Raw genomic sequence first — 12,319 nt, forward strand, 5'->3', positions numbered from 1 at the left:
TGACCATAAGTGTCCCAGAGAGTGACAGGCAGAAGCGACCAGAATTGTTCCTCTGCAGTGTGATCCCAATAAAAACACTGCCACACAGCTATGTGACAGGGGACACCTGTGCTTTGGTCAAACCCTGTTACTTGACGAGGTGTTACTAAGGCATACGCCTGCCATCTATTAGCTAAAAGGCAGGCACCATTCGTCATGTGTCAGGCGTATTTACTGCCATATGGCATGATCTGCTTGTACACAATCTGCAGAATATCAAAAGTTCATCTGCCACATGATTAAAAATACCTGCATCTTTGTCAGACATTCTCAGCTCTATGAGGGAGGTAAGCTCTTAAGTGCGAAGGAGTAAGAACTCTTCACAGGTCAGATCTGGAGGCCATAAGATATGCTTATGTGGACAAAACTGCAGGTTAGCACTTAAAAGTACTTTAAAAAGAAACAGTAAGCATGTAAAGTACTGATCCTTCATTAACAACACAAGAAAGTTGCTAACACAAAGAGAGCATCCTAGCAGGATGTAGCTGAAGTAGATTCTTCTAGATCTTTTCCTCTATACCAAAAGTTTTTTTTAAAAATTGTGTTTCTAGACACTGAAAGCCTGATTATCAGGACAAACAGTATATTAAAGGAGGGCATCCCAGTACGGTTGCTCTTTTTGTTTTTCAAATAAAGAATGAAGTTTCATTTAATGAATTGAGAAAAATAACACAGACATACCAAAGCAGGTCCAATATACAGTATTGCACAGCACGCAGCAAGAGTATGCAGAAATTTGCTGTCCCAAGACAATACATCTTTACATACCCAAACAATGACTTTGAATACAGTATGTTTTGAGTTGATGAGATAAAATTCCTTTTCTTCACACACAAACAGTATGCGAGTTCAAAGGATAGCATCTGATCTTGTCCTATGAGATGCAAATGATTGTTTCAGTTGACAGAATACATTCTTACCACTGACTGACTACCTCTAGCCCAGAAGTCCTAACCAACTAAAACAATTCCAAAGGCAAATTAGCCTTAAAAAGTATACTTACACACACAAAAAAAAAAAAAGAAGCGGGGAGGGGAAGGAATCTCTCCCCCAAGAAGCCCTTTCATTAGCCTTTTAAAAACAAGAGCCACAGATTGACTTCACTGGGTACAAACTTCATTATCACTAGTGATTTTGCACAGAAAAAGTCACTGTGAAGAGCAACAGTATTCAGCAACATTCAAAATGTGCTATTTAAAAAGACCCCAACCCTACACCCACAAAGCAAACCCCTACAAAATATTTAAACAACACAAAAAAAGAAACCTTAATTATTGCATCACTACTCTTTTTAGCCACTAGCTGCTCCTTCCAAATGAAAAGCAAGTCAATCTGTCCATACGGATGACTCCCTCAAATACATGAAGACAAATGGCTCCAGTTTGCTTCACACAATAAAACATTCAAAGTCTTGAATTACACCATCATTCTCGTGAGACACTTTGCAGCAGAGTCTAAAACATATTTAGGAATAGTTGGGGGAAAATGCACCAAAGTCAAAGAATTTCTGATCTACTTTCATACACAGTAGAAATTAGCTATTCATAAGCATATTGTCAACAGCTGCACATTCCTGGAAAACAGGATCTAATTCTGCAACCGTGCAATAAATTTCTCTTCAACAGGATCTTCACAGTAACAAACATCTCAAAAGTCAGTAAAAACTTCGTAATATCATAAAGGTTTCCTGGTGACAGAAAACACGCTTAGGATCAAGAGGTCTGTGGCACTTGTTCACAGCAAAGCAAAGGTGAACAAAAAGACACACAAAAACAAAGGAGAATCCCAAAGAAAGAAACAGACACCTAAGGTGATAGTTCTATGGCAGCTAGGCTTGATCTGCAGCTTTGTTTCTACAGCACCACTCTTCCCTTTTGCTCCCAGCCCTGGACTTGCCTCCTGCCTCACACCAGCACTAGTATCCATTCAGTGACACAACGAGCTGATTCTGCTGGAAAACAAGGGGTTTCATTTTAGCCAAATCACGTCCTGGGGTCAATTTACTATTGGTGGCAGAAGACAGACAGGTAAACAGAATGATGAGACAGTCCAAGCTTAAGTGGGCTGTGTTACCCCTCTGCAACCCTTTTCCACTTCCCTTACAAGTTGCTGTAATAAGAATTTACATGTCCCAGCATAACAGTTACGGAATCTTAGCATTGTTTCTATTCATGCCTTTCTGAAAATGTGTCACCATGGAAATACTACTGTATGTTCATTCATTTTCAATCTCTTCCATGAGTATTCTTCTAGATTTTAGTCATCTGTGTGATATAAACATTGTGAAATCTCAAATGCCTATAACATTTAAGGCTAAAAAGAAAAAAGTAGCAAGAAACCCAAAACAAACCTATTTCACAAAATTCAACTTTTCTCTAGATGCTACAAACATCAGTAAGTAGAAGTAGAGAAATCGTCTTACCTTATTCTAATAACCTTGATAATACTTTCAAAGCACAGAATTTTAACTGAAGGATTGAACACAAGTTATTTAACTGAAGAGAAACAGGAACTCATAATGTAATCTGTACAGATCTCTGAAGTTGTAAATAATTTGTTCTATTTGATTTATATATTGACCCTTACCTGCAAAAAATGGAAACTTCTTTCACGGCCATTACTTCAAAGTAAAGACAGTTCCCCTCCTCTGAAAATGTTAAGACAGTTCTGAAGTATTCCTTGACTCAACCATATTGTAGTAGGACAACATCTCTAGCAAGCGGCTCGGCTCCGTTCATTTGAGAAAAGGTCTATTTTCCTTCATGTGCATAAATTCTCATTAAGGCTAACATTGTGGATGACAACTACAGTAATACCATCTTGTAAGTCAAGATAAGTTTTAATCGAAAGAGCTCTGGTAGGCATGTACTACAGACATAGGTCTGGATAAAACCACAGTCTAGACCACTTGCCCCACTTTAACATACCAGGTCACAGTCCTTGGCTTTACCCAGCGGTACATACTTTGCACACATAAGCAAATACTGGCTTGTTAACTTCACATGCTCTGAGATGAAAGATACAGTGCAGCCCTATTACTCCCACAAAAGTAAAGAATAAAAGTGTTATCTCAGAGTTACTGTAGCCATTTTCACTAATGCTAAAATCAACAACACATAGCCCCAAGCAAATGACAGACTGGTTTAAAAAAACCCACATATACAATCACTATGTATTTTAACACAGTCTGATGCTATCACAACTATATTAGCACTGTAATATTAGAATTCTGCTTTACACTGGATAAACAAATGAAGGTGTCAGAAGTTCAGACACAGCTAGTCTCTCATTGCAAGTTCAGTACTTGCATCACGGGTTTTATTTTGAATAAATATACATCAATTAAATAAAAGCAGTTCCCAACCTGTCACTGAAACCAGAACGAGATACCAGACAGTTTCAAAGGGAATATGCACATTCCTGAGCAGACTAGGAGACAGGAACAAATTATGTGGAATTAGGACAAAACCCAGTAAATTATACCACACGATGAAACAAGGCAGAAAAAGATACTTGGGGGGGGGAAAAACCTGTCGTCCTATCTCACTACAGGATTATTGCAAGTTGTACACCTTGGAGTGTCATCAAATGATCCTCTACTGATTTTACAAAATAGGCAGGTGATTATTTCTTATCAAGGTTAGAATTTCATAAGGTACATTGAGGCAATCATTTAACAGCTCCATGTCACAGAAAACACTGTTCCCTCCTCAGCTACTAGCAAACAAGGGAGATGCAAGGGAAAATGGAAGGGGTATACGAAAGGGAACCCTTCAGTGATGGTTTACCATTAAATTCATTCCTAGCAAGCAGCAGCCAAAAGAAAGGATCTATCAGATAGTTGCTCTAGTTGTACCTTAAATCAGCAAGGTTGAGATTTGCACTTTAAAACAGAATTAAGATCCATCCCTTTCAAAACGTAATGACTAACACTCCAATTTAACATCATTATTCTTCAAAGGACAGAGGAATCATACTCCTACTTGTTGCCTAAACTTTGTTCCCTTCCACCCACCCAAAAGTTTTAATATTTCAGAATTTTTTCCTATTTTAGCTGAAGTCCTGCAATTAGCCATTTCACACAAGACTGTACTTGCCTCAGACACCAGACACTTCAAACAGTAAAAGTTAATTCTACTCATCTGTCACAACAGAGCTTACTACTATGCAAAAAAGAATTGAACCAAACATATTTTCCAACCTCTGATGATGCCTCCCATCACGTTGCTTCATTTTCTGCTTGCCTCTTATTTGCTACCTTTAACTTTTACCAGCACAGTAACTTGTAGGCCTCCTATTTCTCCGAGTCTCCACTGTGACTGGAAGCCACCGACCATGCACCCCTGAGCTATGATAGTGCCCAGAAAAGAGACAGGATGGAAGTCCCCCTGCTCAAGTAACTTCAGCCTCAGCATCGTTCCTCCTCACAGCCTCTGCTGTTCAAAGGACAAGAATGAAAAACTAAGGAGCAAAGTGCCCTTCTTTTTCTAAGGGATAATAACACCCAACATTTAATTGCTGCAACCTAATAAATGTTCTAATTCAGACAAATCTTGCATTTGGATTCTGACTGCATCTGATTACAGAATTCCATGAGAAAAATCGTAGTGTTTTCCCCTCCCCAAAAGATGAAAGCAGCAATGGAAACTGCATTCCCTCTCCACATCACCACGAAGGAAACTCTTTCATAATCTCTTAACTCAAAGTTCTCTGGTTTCTGCACATCTGATGCTTCTCAAGCACTTTTTTGGTTACAGAGTTAGCAAAAACTCCAGAAACATTCTAGCAAAAGTATACTAAAAACTATTTCAAATGTACAAATATTGTAAACAGATTTTTCTCCTCAGTGGAAAGAGAAGTTAAAAGTGGGCAGAAAGAATGGACAGTTTTGACCATTGGACATAAGCAGCTCACTCCTTACAGCTCTGACAGGAGTGCAGAGAAACATTTAAATAAGGATCACTTGTAGCTTCAGAATTTGTCATGTAGGACTCTTTTAAGGCAAGCTATGAAGAAAAAATTATGTATATATATATATACACACACATTTTGAGTCAGTGGTGATCAGCAGTGGAGCATGGCCAATTTACTATGAAGAAACCAAGATACGTGAAGCCCTGCATTCCTGGCGAGAAAACCAAACACCATCCGACTGCTTAAGAATTCAGAGTACTGAGATTCCTGTCTCCTATTCTGCTCCTCCTTGATGCTCTACTCTTGGTTCCACTAAGGGATATAACAAACATGAGGCCTACTTAAAACATGTTGAACAATGGAAAAAAGAAAAAAAAATCCTTTTCAAATTTCTGTGTCCAGTCCAAGCCCCCTTTAATTGTCTATCAGGAAAAAAAACCCAACAAAAAAAAAACCAACCACCACAAACCCCACACCAACACCTTACTGTAACTCAGTATCCCTGGAACTTGAAAAGAAAAAAAGAAGAAAAGTATCAATTCTTCTAACCCTTTCTCACCTTTGCATCTGGCTCATCCTCTTCAGTCCACAGTTGTCTTTTTTGTAACTTTGTCAAAAAGTAGCAGGATACAATTGATATTTTGAGCAATTTCCCTTCTTACAATAAACCAGTTTCAGAACTGTCAAGATGAGCGAGTTCTCAGTTTGCTGTAGCTTGGAGGAGTTATAAACAAATAACATCTATATATTTAGTGAGTGAAAACGTTACTACAATTCCCACATTCTTGCCTTTATGTTTCTCACATGTTATATCTTATTGAAGTGCTCTCTCTTTTGGGCCACCAGTCTTCAAAACAAATCAACACAGTATTCGGAGAGAAAAATCACTGTTGAATATTGCAAAACATTAAAAACCTCTGAGCTTCCACAACACTCCTAAAACACAACAAGCCAAGTCACTCTTGCCCTTACAAGTGTGAGATTCTCTAATGTCAATGGGATTACTCAGATAAATGAAGTGGGCAACACTGAAAACTGAGCCCCAAGCTTGAAGTTGATGGGAGGTTTCTTTCACAGCTGTACACAAGGCTATCATTATATTAACAGGCCTGCACCACATAAGCAGTAACAAATACACATACTATCAGAGCAGTCTAGAAAAGCACAAGAGAAAGCATCACCATGTTTACAAAAAAAAAAAAAAAGGGGGGGGCAACTCCCCCAGCATCTTCCAAGAAGCTTTGAAATATGGCATTTTCAACTGTCAGTTTACTTCTAGACATGAATATTTCAAACCAGTAACAAAGAGGTTCCTAATTGTACTCAAATACACCTGGCAACCAACAGACATATGGCTGATGTCTCACAGCACTAGTCTTCAGTATTTTTATCTTCTAATTCAAAGAGGATACAAATTATTTTAAAATATTGAGCGTGACTTTTCTGTGTAATCATCCAGGGAATGCAGTGTAACAACAGCAGAAGGAATATTGTCTATAAAAACTTACCCATTCTACACTTGCTTTGCCAATGAAAAGTTTCAGGAACCCACGTACTATAATATTCCACAAGTACATTTTGAAAGCTTTATGACCTCCATCAGAGAAAATAGCTGGGGGGGGGGGGAGTAGTCCTAAAGTATCAATAAAGAAGGGAAAATGTTTTCAGACTTTCTGTAGAATCCATTATCTTCATTTTGACAATTTAAGATAAGTTTTAGAAACAGCATGAATCCAGATTTTGACATACTGACAAACTTGGAAGATCACTTCTCAATTTTTCTGACAGCAAGCCCTAATTATGTCCTGTATGGTTTCCAAACATATATTGTCTAAATACTTGGAAGACATAATGGAATCTAGAGGAAAGTCGTCACAGGACTTTCAAGCATTTCACCTTCACTTTTCCAAACCAGGTCAGCAATACAAATACAGACCGTATATACAAATACTGTAAGCTGCACATTAAATGGGCTTGTCAGCCTCTTCTGTGCAAGCAATTCAACTTCACAGTTGAGCCACGCACACTAAAGCATGGATCCTCCCAAGCACCTAGGGCAAAATCCCTCTTTGTTTGTTTTGCATGACTGACACAGGTCAACAATTATTAAAAACACCACTCTTTCTGTAAAAAAAAAAAAAAAAAAAAAAAGGGTCTTTACTTCCTTAGCTCTCATTACAGATTATCAAGTCTCAGGGCTTGATTTCTCTTTCAGCAGAATTCATTTCAATGATTTCTCATTGGTAATTAAGCTACCAATGAAACAATATTTACCCTATGCCTATAGGATGGCAAACACACAAGTGTTACTCCGCTGTCTACTCTGTTAGTGAGAGTGAAGACTCAAATGTTTACCACCGAGCATGAATACTCTTGACCTTTTCAGGATTACAGAATGTGTAAAAAAATTTTTAAATTCGTATACTCACAAGGTGGTATTGTAACACATACAATTCAATGTCACATTTGGCTTTCCCTCAATCATACCATCTTGTCTTCGGCTTTACAAACACAAATTAGAAGTCTAAAACTAAATAAAACTTCAAACCCAGTATTTCTAGAGAGAGTAAACCCAGAAGGTTTTACTGTCTGCAGTAAAAAAAAATAAAATAATAACCAGCTAAGAAGGCCAGGTGCAGTAAACAATGCTGTCCTGTACACCTTACCACCTCACTAATATTTACAAGGTATTTCACATGTTTTGAAGCACAAAGGAACGTAAGTATTAAGTTTGCCACTACTGGAATTTGCTGTTACAGCAAGGGGGGCAGGAGTAGGCCTAACACAGCACATGATGCTTGTCAAAACCCTCCCCACGCAACCTACAAGCCTGCAAGCTTTGTCACGGCTACCTTTCCTCATTTCACCAGGGAAATATAAACCAAGGCCTTCATTTATAATTTACTGCAGCTTGTTCCATAAATTTATAATGGCTTTTAAAAGTTTTCGCTAAGTAGACTCCACCGTTTTCAACAGCAACGTTGTATTTCACAATACACGCAAAGTTTTGGTTTTTCAGTTACTTTTCAGGATCACTTCGGACAAAACACACGTTTTACAAGAGGTCTCATGGGCGTCTATCACCCACTACCAGAGACAGGCACTGCAGAGCGCCAGAACCCGGCCGAGCTGAGCGAGCGGCCCCGGTGACTCCGTGCGAGCCGCCTTCCAGCCGGTTACCGCACCCGCTGCGGACCTTCCGAGGCGGTTTCGCCCGTTTGCAGCGCTCAGAGCCGGCCGGGGCAGCGAGCACCCCGCGCTGCGGCCGGCGGGGCGCTGAGAGGATCCGGGCTTGCCGCGGCCTAGCGAGCACACGAGGCCTCCCGCAGCCCCAGCTCCTCTCCCCGGCAGCGCCGAGCGCTCCGGCCGGGCGGGCCGCGGGGCAGGCGCTCCCGGGGCCGGGGGGGGGGCCGGGCCGGGAGGGACAGGCGTCCGGGATGCTCCGCCAGCCGGGAGGGAGGCGGCCCCTCTCCGCGGCGCCCCGGGGAGAGGGTGGCCGGGAGCCAGCACCTCTGGTTTAGGAGGGACTCGCAAACTTCTGTACCTGCCGGGAACTCCCCAGACGCCAGCGACCCCCGTCGCCTCCGGGAAGAGCGCTACAGGCTCCACACACGCCACACCACCTCCCCCCCCCTCCCGCCCGCCCCGAATCAACTCACGCAACGAGCTTAAACACAGGCTGCACCCCTGCCGACGGGCAGGAGAGCACGGCGTGCCCGGCTGCGAACAGGGGCTACTCCTGCTTCCCCCGTCCCGAGCGGGGGACCCTCCGGTGCAACTCTCCCCCCCCCCCCCCCCGCCCCGCGACGGGGCTGCCTCAGCGGTGAGGGGGCTGCCTCAGCGGTGAGGGGCCCGGCAGCGCCGCTCCCAGCCCACCCCCCACCCCCGCCCCGGGCCTCGCCACCCACCTGTCCCGGGGGTCGATCCAGCTGGTCTGCTTGGTGTTGTGGTCGATGTAGAAGACTTTGCCGTCGTAATCCCACGCCTCCTCCCAGCCATCGGGTAAGGGGAGCTGCCCATTCCCCGCTTTCCTAGGCATGGTCGGGCGGCGGGGGTAGCTGCTCCATAGGGACTGAAAGAAAGACGGGAAGCGGGAAAAGCCCCCACCGCAGCCGGGGGGACGGGGAAGGGGCCGGCAGCGGGGGCTGGGGGGCACGCAGCGGGCCGCTGGCGGAAGCCCGGGAAAGCCCTGCTCCGCGGCCGGGTCTCAGTCCACCATGCCTGGGCTGCCGCCTCGCCCGTGCCGCGGCAGCCCGGGTCAGGGTTGCCGGCGGAGCCCAGCTGCCGTCTGGGCGCGGGGAGCCCGGCTAAGCCCCAGGCGGCCGCGGCCGCCGCTCATTAGCATGAGATTAGCATCCATCTCATCTGCATGCACATTCCTCCCGCCGCATTCCTCAGGGTTAACCCTGCCGGCGCTGCCCCCCCCCGCCCGCCGGGCTGGGCAGGCCCGGACCGCGGACCCGGGCCACAAAACGTCCCGCGGCGGAGCGCGTCGGGCAGGCCGGAGGGCGGGGGGTACGGGAGGGGGGACAGGCGGCGAGGGGGTCCCTCCCGCCTCCGAACGAGCTCTGCCCGCTGGCGCGCAGGGGCCTGCCCGGCGCCGGGGGTGCGGGACAACCACCTGAGGGGGAGGGCGACCTCCTGCCGCCGGTGCCCCCGCGCCTGCAGCTCCCGGGCGCTTAAGCACTCCGGACACGTCCCCGCAGCCCTTCTGGGTAGGTGGGAGGGCACGGGAGCAACCCCCCCGCCATCAGCCGCCACCACCGCCCCCCGCCGGGGGAGAGCGGCGCGAAGGGGCTACGGCACGGCGGGGCGAGTGAAGCGGCGCCCCGGCGTTAGGGCTGCCGGTTGCCCGGCCCAGCGTCCCTTTGTCCGCCAGCTTGCTGCCGGCCCCGCGTCGGGTGGCGGCGCAGGCGGGGGATGCTCGGGGGCCTGGGGCACGGGCCCCGGGCACAGGCGGTCCTGCCCCGGGCGGCCTGGCGGCGGGGCCGAGCTCCCTCCCCCGCCCGCGCCGGTGTCCCCGGCCTGGCTTCGCGCCCTGCTGAGCTCTGCCGAAACTCCAGGGAGGCCCAAGGGTTCCTAAATGGATCTTAACATTTAAAATTACCTGAGTTCAAAATCTAAATTAAAAAGGGAACCCTTCTTTAACCCTAGCAGTATCTAAACTTGCCGTCTTTTTGTTTTCCCTTTTTTTTTTGTTTTTTTTTTTTTTACCAGAAGCACCAGTGGAGAAGAGGCATACACCACTGGTGCCCTAAACTGTTCTGGCCTACAAAGCAGGCAGCTCAGTCCCATCAAGTACAGAAACCAGGTGTGAATTACTTGTGCGTTTATCTTAGCTTGCCACAGGAGAAGAGTACTCCGGGCTGGTTACCATGGCTCAGCTGATAGCAGGTAACTTAATGAGCTCTATTAATTTGCATGTGTATCTGATTCCCAAGGTTTGGCACCAGAAGTAGAGCACCTATGGGGGAATATGACTCTTTAGTGGCTAGGACTCCTAGGTAACCCGAGTTTTAGTTCCCGTTTCCTAGAATGTTTAATTTCATTTCACTTAAAGCTACTGGTTTGAAGTAACAAAATTTTCCTGGGAGAGGAAATCTGAGACCTAGAGCTGTCCTTTTATTACTATTTTTTAAAAAATCTGTTTGTCTACTCCATAATGGTGATCTTTAGCGTTCAGCTCTATGAATTAGTTTTCTGAGACAATTTACACTTATTAAGTACTGGACTTGTTCAGTGTATAACAAGTTCTTGGATTCCACTTCAGAGGCCACTTATCTGACAGGTATTGCAGTAACTAATTTACAGGTATCCAGGTCCCGCTGTTGCATCTGCTTCTGAGTAGAAAAAAGTACCAGCAAGATATGATTTTAATTTAGCTAACTGCCAGTCTGGAAGAGCTAAGACCTTTTATTATTTTAGTCATTCCACTTATTTTCATATCTGTTGTATTAAGGTGATGTGCAAAAACTGCATACATGGAGTAAGTAAGGCCTTGGTAGTTAAGAGTGGAGAAGAACTGAGCTGTCCTAACTTCAGGATATCTGTGAGAGTTCATTCACTTGGGGAAAGCAACAGGATCATTGCCTATTAAAGTGACACTCGTTTGTTTTCATTGAGAATATTAAGTTTCAATGAGCTGATTGGTTTATAAAGTCCCATCTTGTTTTCCATCAGCATAAAGAAGCCCTTTTACTATTAATTTACATTTGTTTCCCTTTAAATAGTCTACTCAATTTTATAAACTTGTTGATAGGTGACATCTTACAGGGAGAAAGTACATGTGGCAGTTGTAGGACAGGGTAAACTGGATTTCCTTTTCCCTTTTAAAGTTCAGTTTGTGTTATCAGTAAGACATTTTGTTATGTAAGTTGATAAAAAGCTATAGAGGATATACTTTTCTTTCTTAAACTAGCTGCCAGTTACTTACCTTTGGCATTAACAAGGAGCTTTCATAAGAATACAGTCGTCTTCGCACTGACAAAGCAGACCTGTTATACAGCAGCAGTCCTATACTCCTGCTCTCTAAATAATTCACACAAAAGAAAGCATGAGATTAGAAAATCTGTAATAAGACAAAACCGGAATCTCACTATGTCAGTACTTCCCCTGAAATTAATTATGGCACTTGAGGTAATACCTAATTCCTATTCTGTGTCACCACCAAGGCAGTCAGAACCACATCTTTGATCCATGTGGATGTGCATCTGATTTATAACTGTCTTTACTGCGGTAAAACTTCTCATCTGAAAACATCAATGTTTTCAGTTGCACAAACAAATGGAAATTGCAGTTCTTAATTTTTGGAAATTAATTTACTGAGGTCGTTGCATCATTGTCTAATTTGTGTGTATATGTTTGGGTGTGCATATACAGACGTGCTTATGCTGCTGCATTGTGTTATGCTCTCCCCTTCCTCCCTCGGTTTTCCATTGTTTGAGTACCTCATTGTGTCTGTATTTATAGTTAGAGCCTACAGTTTATGACTACTTAGAAATTACAATATCTGAAGTCAGACTGACAAAAAGTAGGTAATATTTGCGTAAATAATGCCAGACCTTTAATATTACCAGTAAGAACATTTAGCTTTTTGAAGGACTGCTATTGTTGTATAAAACAGAATCCAATGACCCTCTTGTTTTTTGCTTTTTTGCAGTTTGGATTGGTAGAAAATAATTTCTTCTGCTATGCTTTAATATTTTTTGGTATGTCTTATACAGGAAGGCAGAACAGGTGTTCGTAAGGATTCTTTCTAGCCTAAAATATGCTTTAAATTCTAACGAAAAGTAGTTTTTTTTAAGTATACCTCCTACATCTCAACTGATAACCTGCCTAGCACGTTGTGCTGACATTGTCAGCTGAC

General features: G+C 44.0%; 2 protein-coding genes across 5 annotated transcripts in view; one reads left to right on the top strand and one right to left on the bottom strand.

Annotated features, from left to right (window-relative positions):
- The window catches only part of WWC2 (WW and C2 domain containing 2), a 104,754-nt gene extending 95,443 nt beyond the window's left edge, over positions 1 to 9,311 (bottom strand). The window contains exon 1 of one of the 3 annotated variants that reach the window (XM_056326363.1): positions 8,862 to 9,311. In XM_056326363.1, coding sequence (XP_056182338.1) covers positions 8,862 to 8,992 — 131 coding nt within the window. In that variant the 5' untranslated portion in view covers positions 8,993 to 9,311. Of the gene's footprint in view, positions 1 to 288; positions 382 to 8,861 lie in introns of those variants that run through there. The other 2 variants (XM_056326362.1, XM_056326364.1) reach the window with 2 other exon arrangements.
- Positions 8,855 to 12,319, top strand: part of DCTD (dCMP deaminase) — a 63,257-nt gene continuing 59,792 nt past the window's right edge. Inside the window, exons 1-2 of one of the 2 annotated variants that reach the window (XM_056326374.1) lie at positions 8,855 to 8,955; positions 10,171 to 10,347. The gene's annotated coding sequence lies outside the window, so the exon portion shown is untranslated. Of the gene's footprint in view, positions 8,956 to 9,512; positions 9,669 to 10,170; positions 10,348 to 12,319 lie in introns of those variants that run through there. The other variant, XM_056326372.1, reaches the window with a different exon arrangement.

This window comes from Falco biarmicus, chromosome 1 (genome assembly GCF_023638135.1).
Source record: "Falco biarmicus isolate bFalBia1 chromosome 1, bFalBia1.pri, whole genome shotgun sequence".
Classification (NCBI taxonomy): Eukaryota; Metazoa; Chordata; class Aves; order Falconiformes; family Falconidae; genus Falco; species Falco biarmicus.